General features: G+C 42.3%; 1 protein-coding gene across 14 annotated transcripts in view; it reads left to right on the top strand.

The window, feature by feature from the left end:
• LOC139448410 (diacylglycerol kinase delta-like) overlaps positions 1-23849 on the top strand; it is a 176421-nt gene that overhangs the window by 107776 nt on the left and 44796 nt on the right. For 10 of the 14 annotated variants that reach the window (XM_071229954.1, XM_071229951.1, XM_071229953.1 and 7 more), the window contains one exon: positions 18157-18292. In XM_071229954.1, coding sequence (XP_071086055.1) covers positions 18157-18292 — 136 coding nt within the window. Of the gene's footprint in view, positions 1-5917; positions 6115-14948; positions 15178-18156; positions 18293-23849 lie in introns of those variants that run through there. The other 4 variants (XM_071229964.1, XM_071229952.1, XM_071229957.1 and 1 more) reach the window with 3 other exon arrangements.

Here is a 23849-nt window from a genome sequence, read left to right as displayed (position 1 = left end):
GTGCCCCAGTGGTGTGGGTGTCATGGTGCCCCAGTGGTGTGGGTGTCATGGTGCCCCAGTGGTGTGGGTGTCATGGTGCCCCAGTGGTGTGGGTGTCATGGTGCCCCAGTGGTGTGGGTGTCATGGTGCCCCAGTAGAGTGGGTGTCATGGTGCCCCAGTGGTGTGGGTGTCATGGTGCCCCAGTGGTGTGGGTGTCGTGGTGCCCTAGTAGAGTGGGTGTAATAGTGCCCCAGTGGTGTGGGTGTCATGGTGCCCCAGTGGTGTGGGTGTCATGGTGCCCCAGTAGAGCGGGTGTCAAGGTGCCCCAGTGGTGTGGGTGTCATGGTGCCCCAGTGGTGTGGGTGTCATGGTGCCCCAGTGGTGTGGGTGTCATGGTGCCCCAGTGGTGTGGGTGTCATGGTGCCCCAGTGGTGTGGGTGTCATGGTGCCCCATTAGAGTGGGTGTCATCCAGAAGGTATGCTGTATGAACAGGATGTGTCCACTCCTAAATGTGTAACGGGGTCCACCGACAGTATTGATCCCTAGCAACCTATGCTTGTTGTAATAGGCAACATACAGTATCAGTTGCTCAGACTTGGAGTTACTTGCTTGATTGTTACTGCATCAGTCACTGGTTTGTCTGATCCAGATTTGATACTGGTCGACATCGTACAGCTGCAATGTTGTTGAGTGGGGCACTGGTTTGTCTGGTCCAGATTCGATACTGGTCGACATGGTACAGCTGCAATGTTGTTGAGAGGGGCACTGGTTTGTCTGGTCCAGATTCAATACTGGTCGACATCGTACAGCTGCAATGTTGTTGAGTGGGGCACTTGTTTGTCTGATCCAGATTCGATACTGGTCACCATCGTACAGCTGCAATGTTGTTGAGTATGGCACTGGTTTGTCTGGTCCAGATTCGATACTGGTCCACATGGTACAGCTGCTATGTTGTTGAGTGGGGCACTTGTTTGTCTGATCCAGATTCAATACTGGTCGACATGGTACAGCTGCTATGTTGTTGAGTGGGGCACTTGTTTGTCTGATCCAGATTCAATACTGGTCGACATGGTACAGCTGCTATGTTGTTGAGTGGGGCACTTGTTTGTCTGATCCAGATTCGATACTGGTCGACATGGTACAGCTGCAGTGTTGTTGAGTGGGGCACTTGTTTGTCTGATCCAGATTCAATACTGGTCGACATGGTACAGCTGCTATGTTGTTGAGTGGGGCACTTGTTTGTCTGGGTAAAGATTCGATACTGGTCGACATGGTACAGCTGCAATTATTGAGTAAAGCAATAAACAAACCAAAACAAGCTTCTACTCTATGGATAAGTTACCACCATTGTAACCACATCTCAAGTAGATGAAGAAGTTGCTGTCGATACCATTCCTTGTGTTTTGGATGTTCTTAGAAGATGGTGGTTATTTGCCTCTAATAGCTTGTCTTGATTTGGATTTTTCTTTGTACATGTGTGAATGAATTGTAATAGATTAGCTGTAATTTTACATTTTAATTTCGATAATTTGGTTTTGTTCTGCAGGTGAAAAAATAAATGTCATTGCATTGGCTGCCATATGTTAATACTCTCATTTAGCTTTGACACCGGCTGTATACAACGGGAGGGATATACCTTGGTCTGTCTATTGATGCTTTTATTCAGGTAATGAGGCCACCGGCCCATTATACACGTGCAGAGTAGGATGGCATACAAATATGACAGAGCGCTGAATTATAAGATTTACAATGCAGTGTTCAAACTGTTACTATTGGAGTTAATTATATGACACATGTATTCCCTTGAAAATGGAATTATGTTTCTTAACAGCAAGAAATACATACTTTGCTAAATTGTTGCAAATACTTTGATTAGTCGAGCTGAATAATAATGACATTTTCTCACGACTTGGAAACATGTGATAATGATTGGGTATGAGATTAGACCGCAGATCAAGATAAAACAGACACACCATACAAAAGGGGAACTCATCTTCGATAGCACTTACAACACAGAGGGGACAGAAACGTTCATGTCTTGGTATATTATGGTATCTGCCTGTTTTAATCATAAGTCGATCATTGGATCCAAGAAAATTCAAGATATTAATTCGAAATGATGTTACATCAATTAATCGAATCCAGTTATTATATGAAAATTTATCCCTTACTGCAGAGAACAATTCAAGCTTAGAACAAGATTCACAATTATTGTGCAACACTTGATTTTGTCTATTTGTGAGTCCTGGAGACTCTCCGTGGGTCTTCCTATTGTGTCCAGTCAAACGTACACTGCATTGAATACATGCAGTCAGATTGGTGATGAGTCTTGATCTACCACTATGGAATATCATACGGCATGCAGAATCTAATCAAGGATGTGATTGGTTTTGTCATTGTCTGAAACATGGGATATCCATGACTTTGTAATTGTCTGAAACATGGGATATCCATGACTTTGTAATTGTCTGAAACATGGAATAGGCTTGACTTTGTCATTGTCTGAAACATGGGATATCCATGACTTTGTAATTGTCTGAAACGTGGGATAGACGTGACTTTGTCATTGTCTGAAACATGGGATATCCATGACTTTGTAATTGTCTGAAACGTGGGATAGACGTGACTTTGTCATTGTCTGAAACATGGGATATCCATGACTTTGTAATTGTCTGAAACGTGGGATAGACGTGACTTTGTTGTAATTGTCTGAAACATGGGACAGACATGACTTTGTAATTGTCTGAAACATGGGACAGACGTGACTTTGTAATTGTCTGAAACATGGGATAGACATGACTTTGTAGTTGTCTGAAACATGGGACAGACGTGACTTTGTAATTGTCTGAAACATGGGATAGACATGACTTTGTAATTGTCTGAAACATGGGACAGACGTGACTTTGTTGTAATTGTCTGAAACATGACACCAAAGTGTTTTTGTAATTGTCCGAAACATGGGATTGACATGACTTTGTAATTGTCTGAAATGTGGGATTGAGATGACTTTGTAATTGTCTGAAACATGGGATAGACATGACTTTGTAATTGTCTGAAACATTGGACAGACGTGACTTTGTAATTGTCTGAAACATGGGATAGACATGACTTTGTAGTTGTCTGAAACATGGGATAGACGTGACTTTGTAATTGAATGATACCTAGAATTGCCTCAGGGTAGGATTGTTGCAGCGTGACGAAGCAGTTCTAGTCCGCCTGTCCATCCTGGAGTTGTGCTTTGAGTGCTGGTACATGCACACACCTACCTGTGCCACTGTCACCGGCGGCAACCGCTATGCAGCAGCCAGTGGAGGCAAACATTGCCACACCCTGACAGCTAATACCTTCATCACGATGTCGGGAGCTGGTCGGCCATTGATTTGTACAGACATACAAGAGCTAGAGCGTTGTGTGTCATATTTACTTTCCATGGAATGTCTCTCTCTCTCTCTGTTTCTTTAGTTGAGTTGTAACCTGGGGCTATGAGGTATTATGACTTATGTGTAGGGTCTGGTTGTGTAGGGTCTGGTCGTGTGGGGTCTGGTGAGGTAGGGTTCTGGTCATGTAGGGTCTGGTCGTGTAGGCTCTGGTCGTGTAGGGTCTGGTCATGTAGGGGTCTGGTCATGTAGGGTCTGGTCATGTAGGATCTGGTCGTGAAGGGTCTGGCCGTGTGGGGTCTGGTCGTGTAGGGTCTGGTCGTGTAGGGTCTGGTCGTGTGGGGTTCTGGTCGTGTAGGGTTCTGGTCGTGTAGGGTTCTGGTGTTCACCTGTTCAAATACTGTATGGTGGTTTGTAAGCTGGCATGTTGACAATTATGACAGTGATATGCTGGACAATAATGTTTGAGGCGGTGCTAGTGGACTCTCATGCAGCCTTCCAAATTCCCGCTAGTCTGCTAGCCTGACACTAGTAACTTGTGCTGAGAACAAGTCCCGCTAGTCTGCTAGCCTGACACTAGTAACTTGTGCTGAGAACAAGTCCCGCTAGTCTGCTAGCCTGACACTAGTAACTTGTACTGAGAACAAGTCCCGCTAGTCTGCTAGCCTGACACTAGTAACTTGTGCTGAGAACAAGTCACGCTAGTCTGCTAGCCTGACACTAGTAACTTGTGCTGAGAATAAGTCCCGCTAGTCTGCTAGCCTGACACTAGTTACTTGTGCTGAGGACAAGTCACACTAGTCTGCTAGCCTGACACTAGTAACTTGTGCTGAGAACAAGTCCCGCTAGTCTGCTAGCCTGACACTAGTAACTTGTGCTGAGAACAAGTCACGCTAGTCTGCTAGCCTGACACTAGTAACTTGTGCTGAGAATAAGTCCCGCTAGTCTGCTAGCCTGACACTAGTTACTTGTGCTGAGGACAAGTCACACTAGTCTGCTAGCCTGACACTAGTAACTTGTGCTGAGAACAAGTCCCGCTAGTCTGCTAGCCTGACACTAGTAACTTGTGCTGAGAACAAGTCACGCTAGTCTGCTAGCCTGACGCTAGTAACTTGTACTGAGGACAAGTCGGAGTGTCGGAGAGTGTCTAGAGAAGGCTAGTGACTGTGGAGACTCTGGCAATATAAATTGCAAGATATAACCAGTCATCCAGAAGCTTTTACTGCTATCACCGAGTTCCCAGAGACATTGATGAAGCCTACATTTATCAGGAAATTATCAGCTTGTAAAACATCTTTGCGACTACATGTCATTTAGAAGGTCTCATCCTACTGTTTATAAATATGAAGGGTATGTTTATGACATTTGCTCGAGATCAGCCCGAGAACAAATCTGTCGGCCTAGGGCCTACGGCCAATGTCTATTGTAAACACTGTTACAATCACTGGAAAAAGTTGTTTATGAAACTATCATGTTGTTATGTGTACAAGTTGACCTCTTAAACAGAGGGGACACAACAGTAGAAGGAACAGCACAAACACGTACTACACATGCTATATAGGATTGAACGGAGGGGGCACAATGGTAGAAGGAACAGCACAAACACATACTGCACATGCTATATAGGATTGAACGGAGGGGGCACAATGGTAGAAGGAACAGCACAAACACGTACTACACATGCTATACAGGATTGAACGGAGGGGGCACAATGGTAGAAGGAACAGCACAAACACGTACTACACATGCTATTTGTCGTTGTTGACTGACAAGATGCGCTACTCAGCTGATGTGAAACAGTTGATTTTTAAGATGTATGACATCTTTCAGTGAGAAGGAAACTATTTTATGCCATTAATATTATAATAAATACTTGCAACAAGCTTCTAACACTCTTGGTATGTCCCCAAACAAGCTGAAAAATGTTGTCCATTGACGGGACTCTAGCAATCAGGCGTAGCAGGCTTTCCTCTCCCATTAAGCACACATGCCGTGATATAACTGGAATACTGTTCAAAGCAGCGTTAAACCCAAATTACTCACTAACTAGTATATAAGGAAAACATACAGCCATGAGTTAAGTAAAGACATATATCATTATTTGTAGATTTACCATGGTGATGTTTGTCTTTGTTTATTCTATTTCTCTGTATCTTAAGTTGCTGTAAGCTGATAGAGAGGACTGCAAGGTAACATCTAACACCCCTGGGGCATCTGTATAAAGGAGAGGGGGGTGCAGGTGGTACATGGACAGGAGGAGAGGGTGTAGGGTGGAATTCTACCTGGCTGGGTACATGTAGAGGACACGTCTTAAGGAACAATTTACAGCTATCTCAATCTTGAATTACTCCGTCACAGCCTTGTAGACACAGCCGTCAAGTGAACTATTTGTAGACTTGACCCCCCTAATCTCAGCAGTGGTATAGCCTTTTATCAAAGATATGTATTACTGATATGGGACAATCCAAACAAAGGTGGAGGGGTGGTGTTATCAAAGTACACACTTCCTGCTTTTGAGTTAAAAGGAAGTTTTATAGCTGCGCTTGTGAATGTGTCGGCCTGTTTGTCACAATCGACTGAACGGAATCGTGGAGCTTCCTTGATAACGTTATGAGATGGGACTGTCCGTCACGGCACGGATCAACGGATATACTGGACGCGATATACTGGACACCATTATAGCAACAGCTACGGTTTGGAGGCTTGGTCAGCCGGCCTGTATATGTGTATAGTACGACATAGGAACAGCATGTATAGTGAGTTGTAACGCTGGGGGTCTGTCATTCATGTAGGTCATTCACGTTAACTGGAAAATATGTATCAAGTTTACTTGTTAACGAGAATTTTGATTTGTTGAAATGATGAAATGAGGATGAACCTCCGTACAACTCATACTGACTGCTGAAACAAATACAGTGTGTGTCCAGTATGGTTGGTTGCATGTAGAGGAATTTTGTTTTGATACTAAAGTAGTGTATGTCATATAATTTGTATGAAAAATTTGAAAAACTGTAATGTTGTGCATTCATTCATTCATTCATTCATTCATTCATTCATTCATTCATTCATTCATTTGATCATTCATTCATTCATTCATTCATTCATTCGATCATTCGTTCATTCATTCATTCATTCATTCACTTACTTGTCAAAGTCGCTATGGTGAGGAGGTTTTGATTATTCAACAGAATCAGACGACTATTATCATTGAGCATAAATGATTCCCACAATCAATAGTCAGATTAAAAATATAAACCCATACTCTCTTTAAAACATTCTGTGCAGAGTTGCGTCCCTTGAGCATGCCAGAAACTTATGATTGTGGGTTCGATTTCCGGTTTGCCCTGATTATGTTTCTAGGTTTGTCAGCACCATACCCATGCTTGTGGGTTTCACCGAAGTGGTAAACGTCTGAGACCTGCATCACTTCGGGCTTTGCTTCCACATTAAGCTGACATGCCGTGATATAACTGGAATGGTATTAAAAGCGGCGTTAAACCCAACTCACTCACTTTACAACATTCTGTATAATCAAACAGGACTAGGAAGTAGTCGATGGATATGAAACATTCAAAACTGGAGTGGGAGTGTAGTTGTGTCGCAGAGGTAGGTTCATGCATGGGATGGTCAGGGCATAGTGTTGAAGTGTTGTTTTACACGGGGATGTTATCACTACAAAGCATATTCAATGGGATGGTCAGGCTGAACCCACTCCACCGGACAGTACCATCACTGGCTATGATAAGCATTTCAGGGGCTTAGACAATTGACAAAAGGGGGGGCTTATTAATACCTTTAACAATGACTTTAACTTGTCAGAGATTGAGGGGGCATGGTTGGCCCATTTGTCTAAGGTGCCGTAAATGGCTGTGCAGAGTTTCATCCCTTGGGCACGCCAGAACCCAATGCTCGTGGGTTTTCGTCCTGATATGTTTCTAGGTTTGTCAGCACCATGTACCATGGCAGATGTCCAAGACCTGCATCACTTTAGTCTTTCCTCCCTTCTTAGGCCGACATGCTGTTATATAACTGGAATACTGTTCAAAGTGCTTTTAACCGAACTAAACTTTGATAATAGTTGCCAGGCAACCCATTCTACAATGCTGTGTTTCTGTAGGAAGATATGACCAGACAATCCAGTGATTGACATCATGAGCATTGATCCATGCATTGGGGATACAATGACATGCATCAACCAAGTCAGGGAGCCTGAACACTCGATTCCGATAGTCGCCTTTTACAGCGAGCATTAGTTTCCAAAGACCTATTCTTAACCTGGATCTTCACGGGAATTTTGGGGCTAAGTACTTGATGCTTATCAAGATTATGTACTGATTGGTCCAGAAGTTGGTCAGTGGGTACTTAGGGGATGAATACAGTGTCTTACAGTGTGTTACAATGGGATCATTGAAATTGTCTCTTTCTGTCCATAGGCACTTCTGGAGATGCCTATTTGTGTTTTGGATAGGGACATTTATGCTCTCTTCAACGGTTCAACTATGGTTGTCTTAAAGGGGAAGTGTACACGCAAAAATCACTTTCTTTCTTTTTCTAAACAAAACGCAATTTTAGAATTAGTTAGTATCTGTGTTTGAAAATATACACTCATATTTTTTCACAGTGAAAGTAGGAAGCTCACAATAGTGTGAAAGTGATATGCCGTTATGAGGCCTTCGTTTTACGAGCGAAATAGGCCTGAGTTATCCCCCTTAGATTATGACGTAATTGGTGCCAATTCAACTGGGTCCCTGTCTATTCTCAACGCAAAAGATATCAGGGACCAGTTTGCGGTAAAACAACATGGTCTACGACACACTCCGGCGCAGTGGTGACTCAGCATAACACAATTCTGGCTGGCATCTGAGATGCTAGAATCACAAAACTGTACCTACACCACGTGAAGCGGCTCTAACAAAGCATGATGACGTCATAATGTTTATCAATTGGCACCAATGACGTCATATTGCAAGGGACATAAGCCATTGTGTTTTTGTTATGGAAATAGAACACTTGGTAAATGTGAAAAATATAAATCGTTTTAGTGCAAAAAATATGTTAATTAAATATGATGTTTTTATATTTTTGTCTATGACACTTCTATGTTAACACTTTTAATGTGGAAAAAGTACAAGAAAAAAAGGTTCATTTCCGTGTGAACTTGCCCTTTAAGAAGTGGTCAAGGTTGACCAAGGTTGCCCCGACTAGCACACAAGTCAAGGCCTGAATGTCATATAGCAGTATCCAAACCAGTGGTTGATAGTGTTAGCACCATCTGGGTGTGATGCCACAGTCAACTTGGACACAGTCTAACATGAATTCCCATAACATAAAGGAGAATTGAAACTGTCAAGAAAGTATGCAGGGAATTTGTTCCATTAGAGCCATTATTTATTGTCTTGAACTATATCACCAGAAAAGTTCATTTAGCTGGATGCAAGGTTTGCAGCCCCACCCCCAAACTAGGAAGAGTCTTGACCCATCCTGAAAACCTTTTAACATCACCATTCGGAAACTGGTGAAAGACTATTTGTAGATAAGATTTCGGAGTCAGAACAAAGTTGACAAAATATTAAGGAATGTGTTTAATGTTTTGTAAATAGTTCCTTTGAGAGATGGCATTTTCAGTTTATTGTTATTTAGTGGTGTCAAGCCTAGCTGCCATTTATGATTGCTAGGACTGGAAAAGACTGGCCAATTACCCCAAAATGTTTGACTGTCATGTGATATGTTGACCAAGATATTTTTTCAAATAGTACGTTCTGAACAACTTTCAAGTGATTAAATGCCCAGAAACAACCTCCAGAACAGTGTGATTGGATGGGCTTTTGGTGGAGTTGGAACATGTCTGAGGCAGACAAGCAATCAGATCAAGGGTGTATAAGATGTTTCATTGATTATTCTTGTGTTTGACCAAGTAAGTTGAGCTCATTTGCTAGGGAAATACTCTGTAAGCATGTATGTGTGGACTTGGCATTTTCAGATAGTGATGTGTTAATATTATGTTCAGCTCTTAGAACATAGATAATCAAATATTTAGTTATTTCACTGGGTAGAGAACAGGAGTGAGTGAGTGAGTTTTGGTTTTACGCCGCTTTTAGCAATATTCCAGCAATATCATGGCGGAGAGAACAGGAGGTGGGTGAATGAATGTTACTTTGTGTCAAAGTCTGTAATCTTGCAGATACCGTATTCAACGTAATAAGCGCCTAAGGCGCTCTCAAAATTAGAAATAGGGGTCTCTTATTAGAATATATTTTGGTGAAAAAGAACAAAGTTGAAAGATCGTAAATTTCATGGTTTATTCTGACAGTCTGAAATATATAAGGCTATAAATATATACGACAAATATATTTTTCCAGAATTTAATTGCCCATAATTAAGGGGACATATAACACACGAGTGCATATTATACATGAATAAATGTCTACATTGATCAATCGGAAGGGGTGCTAATTGGGATTGTTCACTTGCCAATATATTAGCAAATATCGCAGTGGGTGCTTATTAAAGCAGGGAGCTTATTACGTCGAATACGGTAAACGTTGCTGCATATAAGGGCTGGGCTGGGTAACTCGGATACTCGGGCCGGGTGGGTACTGAGTATGCCCCGGGTACCCACAAGACTCCCCGGACCTGTAGTTATCACGTGATATATTGTTTCATGACAAAAAATCACTATAACTACATGGTTACAAAAGTCACTTATGTTCGCATTTCTTCATGACATATATGTTTAATAAAACTTCAGTCAACTTCAGTGTATATGCATGACCTGATTGGTTTATAAATACATGTATCTAAATATATTTTTCCAGGGCTATTGTCAAACTATTCTCAATCGGACAGTTAGTACCTATCTTTTGAAACCCGGGTAGAGTCGGGTACTAGGGGTGTGGGTACCCGGGTAGTAAATCTGGACTCGTTCCAGCCCTGCTGCATATCGGACTAGTGGTTGATAGAGTGAGCATTGCTCAATGTTGACTGGGTTCAGTGACACAAGGGGGCAGTGAGGTGGCTTTGTGGTTAAAGCGGATCGCTCGTCGCACCGAAGACCTGGGTCCGATTCCCCACATAGGTACAGTGTGTGAAGCCAGTTCTGGTGTTCCCGCCATAATATTGCTCAATGACACATGACTAGGGGTCACTGAGAGAGTTGCTATTCTTGGTAGACACAGGTATTGTCCATTCATAGCAGTCATTGCTACTACTACAAGGGTTGTCTTTGCACAAAATTGTATTGCAAAATATTGCGATACATATATCTGTACTGTGAAAGGTATTGCGGCGTATTGGAAGCTAAAGTGTTTGACACTGATTGTGCAAGCAATACCCATTTTCTACATTCTGAAGGAAATATTACTCCACATGGTCAGTAGATACAGGGGTGATAACTCCATGGTTTGTTGTTTAACGCCGCACTCAGCAATATTCCAGCTATTTGACGGCGGTCTGTGAATAACCGAGTCTGGACCAGACAACCCAGTGATTGACATCATGAGCATCAAGCCACGCAATTTGGATTGATGACATGCATCAACCAAGTCAGCTAGCCTGATCATCCGATCCTGTTAGTCGCCTCTTATGACAAGCATAGTCTCCTTTTGTGGCAAGCATGGGTTGCTGAAAACCTATTCTACCCAGGATCTTCACAGGTCGAAGATAAAACTGAAACATGAGGAGAACAATTCGTCAAACTGAAACATGTAGGAGAACAATTTGTGTTGTGTGATTATAACACGATACTTTTGATGTCTGTGCTACTGTACATGAATGACTCCCATCTCTTATATATTACATGATGCCTAAGACGTAACAGTTAGTGACAATAGAGGCAGACGTAAATGTAGTCATAGGCGACAGCCAATGTTATGTTTTTGATGTCATAATGCCTATGACATCATAGTTAGGGATAATAGCGTGATAATATGCTATAGGCATTATGATGTCACAAATACCGTAACATTCTCATTACACCTGAAGTCGTTGAGCGGCGAAAGGTCTTGTGTGCGTCAAGTAGTTGACAAGTACAAATATCTGGACTCTGTTTTAAGTATAAGGCTTAAAAAAGTACAGCTATTGGTTCTCAGGCAATGGCTTTAGAAAATAAAGGGCGGGTGGAAGGTGTTTTTTTGGCTAGTATGTAATCAAATTTTATTACAATAATTTTGGCGAAATCATGTTGTTCTTAAGTATTGTAGCATTTCACTGCCAGGATGGTGTATTCAAGACATGGAATATTTAAATATTTCTGTTTTGTTTTGAAAATGGAAATAAAAACGATACGTGATGATGCTGGGGGTACCTGAGAACCAAGACTATTATTTTTTTAGCCTAATGTATAATGATATTTTTGTGAAGCCCGAAGGGACACGATAAGGTTGGTATACACTAAGGAAGGAATTGATGTACGTGACAGTTGGTAGAGGATAGTGGGGACAAGGTAATCTGTTTATACAATAGAATTAAAATTATAACTGATGAAGTTAGTAAATGCACTCATTCCGATCATTCCTATCTCTGTTAAAGATGTTTGTTTGTGCTCCTAAACAACCCAGGTGTATGTAATTCATTTAATGAATGTGATTCATATTGAAAACAAACATTTAGCAATCAGAAAAGGTGAAATTTTCATGCACTCACAAAAACGTCAGACACTATAGACCATTCAACGTTATCAAAGTCGGCAAACGTCAGATTAGACCCAGGCTCAGCCCTGTCTTTCCTTCACTGTCTGTTTTGTAAATGTATTATGATATCGGTTAATGTCAGGTTATTTTGGACTGCCCATTCAGCATTTCTGAGTCATAAGGCAACGTTAAAAAGAAATCGTGCCGCTGTGATTACAGTTTGTAAGGCTGTGAGTGAAGCTGTGTATTTAACATTGCTATAAAAATGCGGAATGAATGAGTTGAATAGACAGTTTTTCTACAATGAGTAGAGGCTGACTTACCCTGGCCGCACATAGCCTGTTCTTCATTGCAGGGATTGCGACTGAGATTGTGTTGCAATTTAGTCCTTTGTGACTTCTGGCTCACAACGAGTTAAAATCTTAACCGAGAATGTTTGATTTGTTAGGGTAATAAATGTGTTGAAGTTTTCTGTCCTTTTTGTGCCCTGACAGACACAACTAGTAACTGTCACTGGTGATTTCGAGTCAGTAGAACACACTGGGAGTTGTGTTGTAGGGGATGCTCGTTTACAGATAGGTGTTGATTTTTACATATGTTGAATGTGTTTTAGGGAAGTAATTTGTAATGAGTATGTTAATGCTAAATTGTTTTGGATGTGTAATGTTTTAAATGTGAGTTTGATGTAGCCTTAGGCCTCGGGGGACAAAACATGTTCAAGTTTACGGTGTTTTATTGAATTCTAATTGAAACTGGCTGTAACCGGTACTGATACTGGTGTTTCCATAATGATCTCATTGACAGTATGTGAATAGTGTTCCAATCAGGCAATACTTTAAGTGCAGAGCGCAGGAGTAATGTTGGTGCATCGTTATATACTACATAAAAAAACGTTAAGGACCGATTCATTCATATTATATAGTAATATGAAAGAATTGAGTGTCCTTAACTTCTTTTGAGTAGTATATGAAAGAATTGGGTGGCAGTGGTAGAAATTAACATTTTTAGTTCACTAGTCCTTGTAATGATAACATGTAGAAAATCCATGGCAAATGTCTACTAGTCCTTATGATACTAGTGCCTTTCACCCCTGTATATGTCTTAGACCTGCGTCTGTGGATTGTCCTTCCATTAAGCTGACATGCCATGATGTCAAGGTAATACTGCGCTAAGCTGTGTAAGCACTAATGTTTCACTCTTGTGTCGGAGGTGGTTTAGGTAGGAGATGGTGGCAGTCAGGGAGGAGGTTTGTGTGCTGGTCCCCTCGTGTGGTTCAGTGCGACTGGGCCTGGGTTTGCCTGGTTCAAATCTGGCTGCATAGCAGAATTCCTTGATGTACAAGTAAAACGCTCAATAAGCATGTAATCACATTGGAAGGTGATCACGACATATTTGTGTGCCAGATAGGAATGCTTGTTGATAGAGTGGCTTGAGTGCATTTACAGCTGTAGATCAATAGGTTTAATAAGCTGGGCAAGCGTGTTGCACTGATCCGGCAACTAGTTCAGTGAAATAACCTTATATCTCCATTTTTTACTGTGAGTATGAATCATTTTGTGGTGTTAGAGTCTCAAAACAAAAAAAACATTTAAGATTTTCCATTCATTGTCGGCAGTGAATGGAGAACCATCGGTCCTGCAGTCCAAGTTACTGCAACTTGCAGAGTTGCATCCCCTTAACCTTGCCAGGATCCACTGCTCAGGTTTGAATCCCATATTTACCTCTATGACCTTGGCTTCCTAGTTTCACAAAGTGATAGACATTTGCAAGTTGTGCCGCTGTGAAGTCCCCGTACATCAAGCTGACATACTTTTGAAAGAGGTGCTGAACCAATCCCGTCTGCTCAGTGGAGAAAATGTTTATCATGACAACTGCCTGAATTTTGGTATCTGGAAGAAAAGTTGAACATAATATTGTTGTATGGTAAGGATGAATATACATGAGACTCACTCTGTAATCCTGCAGGATTTATTTAGTTCCGAAATAATTTTGTTTATCAAGTCCTGACGTTTGTGTAGTGCACCATAAGGGAAACGGTGCTTACGATTTTATCAGACAGTTTCTTTTTGTGGCTAGTATATGTTGATGGGAAGCTCACCTAGTAGTGTGAAAATATCGTCTGTTTCATTATCTTTCAGACATACATTTATTTGTTTAATGCATTATCATCAGCTGTATCTGTTAAAACCAACAATAATAGCTTTTGTCAACTGAACTTGAAATAGATCCTGAAGCGACCATAAAGAATAACTAAATACTTCATCATTGACTCTCTTCATCTCTTCATCCTTTCATCCTTTCATCCTTTCATCATTTCATCCTTTCATAATGTCATCCTTTCATTATGTCATCCTTTCATGTCATCCTTTCATCCTTTCATAATGTCATCCTTTCATCATTTCATCCTTTCATAATGTCATCCTTTCATGTCATCCTTTCATCCTTTCATAATGTCATCCTTTCATCATTTCATCCTTTCATAATGTCATCCTTTCATTATGTCATCCTTTCATCCTTTCATGTCATCCTTTCATCCTTTCATAATGTCATCCTTTCATCCTTTCATAATGTCATCCTTTCATAATGTCATCCTTTCATCCTTTCATAATGTCATCCGTTCATCCTTTCATCATGTTAGTATCATATAAGGGGTGGTCAGGGAGCCTAGTGGTTAATGCGTTCGCTCGTCACGCCAAAGACCGGGGTTCAATTCCCGACATGGGTACAATGTGTGAAGCCCATTACTGGTGTCCCCCGCTGTAATATTGCTGGAATATTGCTAAAAGCGGCGTAAAACCTTGCTCACTCAATCCCTAGTATGGTATAAAATGGCAACTATTATTTGCAAGCAAAGCGTTTAAAAGTAGAACTAAGAATAAAAAATTCCATCCAAACAATTTTAGGAAACGGAATGGGACAAAATTCTTTCAAATTTGACTTGACATTTTAATATTTCATAACAGCTTCCTAACTGGAGGAGAAACCTGTTAAATGCTATGGACAGTTAGCTTTTTCCGCACCTTGGACTGAAACCGTGATAAAAGCATTGATCATTTGAAAATGCTGCAGTCCCTCCGAGGCTGTTTTGTTTGTGCCTGTTCAAGGCTGGATAACCCCGACTATGGTGAGGAGTCGGAACTCGATGTGGAGCCCGAGTTCTCCACCAATACAGTGTATGAAGAAGAGGCAAGTGTAAGTGCTCCGGTGTCTTCACCTAGTTCATAATCGCAAATCCATTGCGAAACAGATGGCTAAATTTGAATTAAGGGATTCTCAAAATCTGATGTGATTTATGAAAAGTTACAGTTGAGTTTTTGGTTAGTTTGGTGTATTGTTATTTAGATGAACAATATATATAAGCTTATAGTTTCGTGTTGTTTTTTGTGTTTTTACATGTGTTTTGAAACATTTGAACTTTCTTCAAGATTGTGAAATGTTATTTACATGTTTTAACATATGCCACATATGGTTAGCTCCTCGATAGAGGTGAAATAGAGGAGAGTGTAAGACTACAGCGAGGAGGTACATTTCTCAAAGCAATATGTTGTGTCACACCTGTATTGAGACATTGCCATAAATCTCACAGTTAACTCGCAATATAGGACGTCTTGCTTCATGTGTTCAGAGCAGTGAAGCTGTGTACATCAGAGCTCCAGATAAGCTGCGTATCTGCGTAAAATACTCATCAGACATGCAGAAATACGCAGTCAAATAAAATCCAAGCGTATCAAATACGCAACGAACATTACAGATACGCTATAAAAATACAACTTGTGCGTATCATCAAAATATTGTGAAGTAACCCTGCGTATTCGATTAGCAAATCAGCAACTTATTTTGAAATTTTAACCGGGCATTCCGTCAACCTTGCCAAACTCCACGATGACAGTTACATCATGATCATTTGCCATCACACTTTCTTGTGGAAGTTTTGTGGTATTTTTGAGTCCTATAAAGCTCTCGAAACCACACGACACCAGTTTGCAGGGACTTGATGAATAGTGTTTTTAAATTTTTCACTTAAATACCCAAATGTGTAAAAACTAGTGGGTAACAGAAATTTGAATACCCAGATAGAATTACTGATACCCAATGATTTTAAAATGCATGGGTAAAATACCCACAACACCAAAAGCTTATCTGGAGCTCTGGTACATTAATAATTTCAGTTTGCTTCTAATGTGCTTGAGTTTGAACTGTATGTCGTAATTAATGTGAATCTATTTCCTAACGGAACACGGTTTACATTAGATGTGCAACCCAATAGTTTCAATTCAGCATCAATGTGCATTTTGTAGTTTAATAAAACCGCATGCATTTGCCATTTCTACAACAATATTGATTCCATTGTTGATATTTGCATTGGTCATCCATCATGAAATTGTTTCTGTCAGCACTGTGAAATGTACAGTATGGTTAAGAATAGACTGGTATGCTGTAACCTCCCTCCATGGAGCTCTATTCCATCATTTCCAATTAGGCATGTGGGGGATCGTGACCACGCCCTGGGTGGGGTGGCTGCACTGGCTGCAGTGGTGATAAGTTTGCCTATTATCCGAGTGTGATTGCACTAACGCAACCCACACAATATATACATGCTGTGGAATAGCTCCAGAGTTGGGAAAAGGGTAGGTGTTGGTTTGCTGGTGTTGAGGTAGGGTTGTATTAAAGTTGTATTTTCTAGGATTTATCTGACAATACTGAAGTGTTTTTGTATGGAATATATAATGCCAGAGTTGATAAGAGTAGGTTATTGTTAGATGTTGTCCAAGTAGGAAATATTGTATTAAAGTTGTTTATTCTAGGTTTACATATTGAAGGACGTGAAATATATCTTGTACGGTCCACTGCCATGGTTGGTTAGTGTAGGTGAACATTTAATGTTGTTAAAGTAGGGTTATGCCTGAGTTTATTCCCTGATATATATTTATGATATTGAAGCATTATTCTGGGGAACTTTATCTTATGCCTAGTGATAGTGATGGTAGCAGTAGAAAAGATGACGATTGGTTGTTTGTCAACTAAGAGTTAACAGTGTATGCCCTGGGTGTAGCATCTATATCGCCATCAGTTTGAACACTTTTGTTTTTGATATGTGACCATATGTGGAACCATGATTTCTAGACTCGTTTCATGTATGTATTCCCACCCTGAAACCTCCCACCCTGAAACCTCCCACCCTGACATTCCCACCCTGATATTCCCACCCTGAAACCTCCCACCCTGACATCCCCGAAACCTCCCACCCTGACATTCCCACCTTGAAACCTCCCACCCTGAAACCTCCCATCTTGACATTCCCACCCTGAAACCTCCCACCCTGACATTCCCACCTTGAAACCTCCCACCCTGACAATCCCACCTGGAAACCCCCCACCTTGACATTCTCACCCTGGCATTCTCACCCCGAAACCTCCCACCCTGACATTCCCACCCTGACATTCCCACCCTGAAACCTCCCACCCTGACATTCCCATCCTGAAACCTCCCACCCTGACAATCCCACCCTGACAATCCCATCCTGAAACCTCCCACCCTGACATTCTCACCCTGAAACCTCCCACCCTGATATTCCCACCCTGAAACCTCCCACCCTCACAATCCCACTCTGAAACCTCCCACCCTCACAACCCCACTCTGAAACCTCCCACCCTGACAATCCCACCTGGAAACCCCCCACCTTGACATTCTCACCCTGGCATTCTCACCCCGAAACCTCCCACCCTGACATTCCCACTCAGAAACCTCCCACCCTCACAACCCCACTCTGAAACCTCCCACCCTGACATTCCCATCCTGAAACCTCCCACCCTGACAATCCCACCCTGACAATCCCATCCTGAAACCTCCCACCCTGACATTCTCACCCTGAAACCTCCCACCCTGATATTCCCACCCTGAAACCTCCCACCCTCACAATCCCACTCTGAAACCTCCCACCCTCACAACCCCACTCTGAAACCTCCCACCCTGACAATCCCACCTGGAAACCCCCCACCTTGACATTCTCACCCTGGCATTCTCACCCCGAAACCTCCCACCCTGACATTCCCACTCAGAAACCTCCCACCCTCACAACCCCACCCTGACATTCACCCACCCTGACATTCACCCACCCTGACATAATGCTTGTGTTGTCCCTTGATGATGTGTCTGTTCTTCCTCCCACAGCAGGGTACTACTAGTCACACAGAGATGATGTCAGGGCAACACAACTGGTACGCCTGTTCCCACGCACGCCCTACGTACTGCAACGTGTGTCGGGAGGCTCTCTCCGGGGTCACGTCACACGGCCTGTCCTGTGAAGGTGAGTACCCTTGTGGCTAGTCTGACCGTACTTTTCATGGCCTAGTGTTTTAAAGCACCCTACTTCTGTCCATATCTCTCGCATCTTCCATCCAAGGCAGTCTGTGTCTCTGTCTCTCACTATTGCCTGACCTCCACTTCTTCCATCCAAGGCAGTCCGTGTCTCTCACAATTGCCTGACCTCCACTTCTTCCATCCAAGGCAGTCCGTGTCTCTGTCTCTCACCATTGCCTGACCTCCACTTCTTCCATCCAAGGCAGTCCGTGTCTCTCACCAATGCCTGACCTCCACTTCTTCCATCCAAGGCAGTCCGTGTCTCTCACCATTGCCTGACCTCCACTTCTTCCATCCAAGGCAGTCCGTGTCTCTCACCATTGCCTGACCTCCACTTCTTCCATCCAAGGCAGTCCGTGTCTCTCACCATTGCCTGACCTCCACTTCTTCCATCCAAGGCAGTCCGTGTCTCTCACCATTGCCTGACCTCCACTTCTTCCATCCAAGGCAGTCTGTGTCTCTTGTCTCTCACTATTGCCTGACCTCCACTTCTTCCATCCAAGGCAGTCCGTGTCTCTCACCATTGCCTGACCTCCACTCCAGCCTCCATCATTTCCCTTCCCCCCTGCTTCTAGCCTCCATCATTTCCCTGCCCCCTCCAAATTGCTTCCATCATTTATCTGCCCCCCCCCCCCTGCTTCTTGCCTCCATCATTTCCCTGCCCCCTGCTTCTTGCCTCCATCATTTCCCTGCCCCCCCTGCTTCATGCCTCCATCATTTCCCTGCCCCTTGCTTTTTGCCTCCATCATTTCCCTGCCCCCTGCTTCTTGCCTCCATCATTTCCCTGCCCCCCCTGCTTCTTGCCTCCATCATTTCCCTGCCCCCACTGCTTCATGCCTCCATCATTTCCCTGCCCCCTGCTTCTTGCCTCCATCATTTCCCTGCCGCCTGCTTCTTGCCTCCACCATTTCCCTGCCCCCCCTGCTTCTTGCCTCCATCATTTCCCTGCCCCACTACTTACTCTGTCCCTGTCTTCTGCCGTTGGGTCCGGCTCCGTAACTGTCTCCCACTATATGCCACTTGCACCCATGAGTGCCCATGTTGACATTAGCGTGCAGATATGTCAGGAGATGGGCAGCAAATAGATGTACAGTCAGTCTGTGCCACGCAGGAAGTAGCTCTCACATACTCCATCATGGTCACATGACCAATTCAATACCAGCAATTAAACGTAAGTATCTGTTAGTGTAATGTCATAGGTAACTGTCAGGGACAAGATCAATATCGGAGGACTGCGTGCGATCAAGAGGATTGACCTTTACGAAGCAAGAACGAAAACTCTATATTTTGTCAATAAATATGTGGTATTATTATGAACATTTTTTTTATTTGGATCAGTAGGAATTTTGGCAGACAATTTTGGAAAAGTATCACTATTTTGTTCCAAGACGGGATTTGTTAAAAGTTCGTATTTTCTTAAATTCAGACGTATTTTAACATTGTATTTTAAGATTGCATTCAGTGCATTAATATAAAACTTAGCATCAAAACCTCTTTAATTGGGAAATTCATAATTCCATTTTGGGAATTTTTAATGACATTAGCTGCAGCCAGAGCAGGTCTAGATGAAAAAAAATGAAGACTTTTGTAAAATCTTTCAGTGAATCATTTCGGAAGTCCCTTATTCCCTTTGTGCCGTTGTACAAAGTTATCTTAGCACTAAGGTGATCGTAACACCCGTACCTTAACATAGACTTACAACAGTCGTAGTGCTAAGGTGATCTTAACTCCTGACTTAAACATAGACTTACAACAGTCGTAGTGCTAAGGTGATCGTAACACCCGTACCTTAACATAGACTTACAACAGTCGTAGTGCTAAGGTGATCGTAACTCCTGTACCTTAACATAGACTTACAACAGTCGTAGTGCTAAGGTGATCGTAACTCTTGTACCTTAACATAGACTTACAACAGTCATAGTGCTAAGGTGATCGTAACTCCCATACCTTAACATAGACTTACAACAGTCGTAGTGCTAAGGTGATCGTAACTCCCATACCTTTACATAGACTTACGACAGTTGTAGCGCTATGGTGATCGTAACTCCCATACCTTAACATAGACTTACAACAGTCGTAGTGCTAAGGTGATCGTAACTCCCATACCTTAACATAGACTTACAACAGTCGTAGTGCTAAGGTGATCGTAACTCCCATACCTTAACATAGACTTACAACAGTCGTAGTGCTATGGTGATCGTAACTCCCACACGTTAACAAAGACTTAAAACAGTCGTAGTGCTAAGGTGATCGTAACTCCCATACCTTAACATAGACTTAAAACAGTCGTAGTGCTAAGGTGATCGTATCTCCCGTACCTTAACATAGAATTACAACAGTCGTAGTGCTAAGGTTGTTTTGTACAGCGCGCCCTGAACACGTATGCAGACCATCAATTCTTGATTGGTAATTTTGATTATGAACTGCAGTATTCAGGTTTTTATTGTGCCACTTGCTGCTGTAGGTCAGGTTTTATTGTACTGTTGCACCACTATCGTTGCTACATATTGCTCCCCTGCACGTGACTGTCCACGTGATTGCTACATTGCAATGTTGTTGTGTGTGTTCCATGTGTGTTACCCTCTACGTGACTGTCCACGTGATTGCTACATTGCAATGTTGTTGTGTGTGTTCCGTGTGTTACCCTGCACGTGACTGTCCACGTGATTGCTACACTGCAATGTTGTTGTGTGTGTTCTGTGTGTGTTACCCTGCACGTGACTGTCCACGTGATTGCTACATTGCAATGTTGTTGTGTGTGTTCCGTGTGTGTTACCCTGCACGTGACTGTCCACGTGATTGCTACATTGCAATGTTGTTGTGTGTGTTCCGTGTGTGTTACCCTGCACGTGACTGTCCACGTGATTGCTACATTGCAATGTTGTTGTGTGTGTTCCGTGTGTGTTACCCTGCATGTGACTGTCCACGTGATTGCTACATTGCAATGTTGTTGTGTGTGTTCCGTGTGTGTTACCCTGCATGTGACTGTCCACGTGATTGCTACATTGCAATGTTGTTGTGTGTGTTCCGTGTGTGTTACCCTTCGAAGCAGGTACAACAGGTGATGGCCATCTCCTCATGTTAGTGGCGGTCATGTGGCCTCGTGGTTTAAGCCTTCGCTCGTCACGCCAAAGATCTGAGTTCGATTCTTGACATGGGTACAATTCTGGCCATTTCTGGTGTCCCCACTGTAATGTTGCTGGACTATTGCTAAAAGCGGCGTAAAATCAAACTCACTCACTCACTCTCCTCATGTTAACCCTTTGTGATTTCACACGGACTCCCCTGGACATTGTCACCTACCTCTGGTGTGCTGGTACAACAGGGGGTTGTCTCCTCATGTTATCTCTTTGTGATTTCACACGTGTGTGAGTGAGTGAGTGAGTAGGGAACCATACATGTCAATAGGAATATTACATCAATTAGGGAACCATACATGTCTGTAGGAATAACACATCAATAGGAATAAAATGTCAGTAGGAATAACACATCAATAGGAATAAAATGTCAGTAGGAATAACACATCAATAGGAATAAAATGTCAGTAGGAATAACACATCAATAGGAATAAAATGTCAGTAGGAATAACCTGACAAGAACAATCCACGCTATATTGCCCACTCAGTCCAGAAATGTACCATTTTAACATGTGAGTTGAAATCATGTTTTTTTTACATGTAAACAAATATTTATGTCCTCTTGACGTGAAGTTGACTCTTGTATTACTGGTTACTGAAATAGCATAACTTCATGTTTACACTAGTGATCTCCTGATCACTTCAATAAGCTGTTCTAGCCTGCCATAAGTCAAACAGGTGCTAAACTAGGAAATTACCAAAACTAAGCTTAAGACTTTGCAGAATTTGGTACAGAATTATCTAAATATATTTGTACAGAAAATTAATTTAGACTTTTTGGCTGCGGAATCAGACTGATGGGAAATGACATGGAGAGTAACATGACAGTAGGGAATAACCTGGAGAGTAACATGACAGTAAGGAATAACCTGGTGAGTAACATGACAGTAGGGAATAACGTGGTGAGTAACATGACAGTAGGGAATAACATGCAGAGTACCATGACAGTAGGGAATAATGTGGTGAGTAACATGACACTAGGGAATAACATGGTGAGTAACATGATAGTAGGGAATAACATGCAGAGTACCATGACAGTAGGGAATAACATGCAGAGTACCATGACAGTTGGGAATAACGTGGAGAGTAACATGACAGTAGGGAATAACATGGAGAGTAACTTGACAGTAGGGAATAACATGCAGAGTACCATGACAGTAGGGAATAACATGGTGAGTAACATGACAGTAGGGAATAACATGCAGAGTACCATGACAGTAGGGAATAACATGCAGAGTACCATGACAGTAGGGAATAACGTGGAGAGTAACATGACAGTAGGGAATAACATGGAGAGTAACTTGACAGTAGGGAATAACATGCAGAGTACCATGACAGTAGGGAATAATGTGGTGAGTAACATGACAGTAGGGAATAACATGGTGAGTAACATGACAGTAGGGAATAACATGGAGAGTAACATGACAGTAGGGAATAACCTGGTGAGTAACATGACAGTAGGGAATAACATGGTGAGTAACATGACAGTAGGGAATAACATGGTGAGTAACATGACAGTAGGGAATAACATGGTGAGTAACATGACAATAGGGAATAACGTGGAGAGTAACATGACAGGAGGGAATAACGTGGAGAGTAACATGACAGTGGGGAATAATGTGGTGAGTAAAATGACAGTAGGGAATAACATGGTGAGTAAAATGGACAGTAGGGAATAACATGGGGAGTAACATGACAGTAGGGAATAACGTGGAGAGTAAAATGACAGTAGGGAATAACGTGGAGAGTAAAATGACAGGAGGGAATAATGTGGAGAGTAACATGACAGGAGGGAATAACGTGGAGAGTAACATGACAGAAGGGAATAACATGGAGAGTAACATGACAGTTGGGAATAACGTCGAGAGTAACATGACAGTAGGGAATTACATGGTGAGTAACATGACAGTTGGGAATAACATGGAGAGTAACATGACAGTAGGGAATAACCTGGAGAGTAACATGACAGTAGGGAATAACATGGTGAGTAACATGACAGTAGGGAATAACATGCAGAGTACCATGACAGTAGGGAATAACATGCAGAGTACCATGACAGTAGGGAATAACGTGGAGAGTAACATGACAGTAGGGAATAACATGGAGAGTAACTTGACAGTAGGGAATAACATGGAGAGTACCATGACAGTAGGGAATAACATGGAGAGTACCATGACAGTAGGGAATAACATGGAGAGTACCATGACAGTAGGGAATAACATGGAGAGTAACATGACAGTAAGGAATAACCTGGTGAGTAACATGACAGTAAGGAATAACCTGGTGAGTAAAATGACAGTAGGGAATAACATGGTGAGTAACATGACAGTAGGGAATAACATGGTGAGTAACATGACAGTAGGGAAT

The sequence above is a fragment of the Haliotis cracherodii genome, unplaced genomic scaffold (assembly GCF_022045235.1).
Source record: "Haliotis cracherodii isolate W230 unplaced genomic scaffold, xgHalCrac1.p SCAF_7, whole genome shotgun sequence".
Taxonomy (NCBI): Eukaryota; Metazoa; Mollusca; class Gastropoda; order Lepetellida; family Haliotidae; genus Haliotis; species Haliotis cracherodii.
Note: the sequence above shows the minus strand (reverse complement) of the source record. Positions and strands in the feature narration are given on the sequence as shown.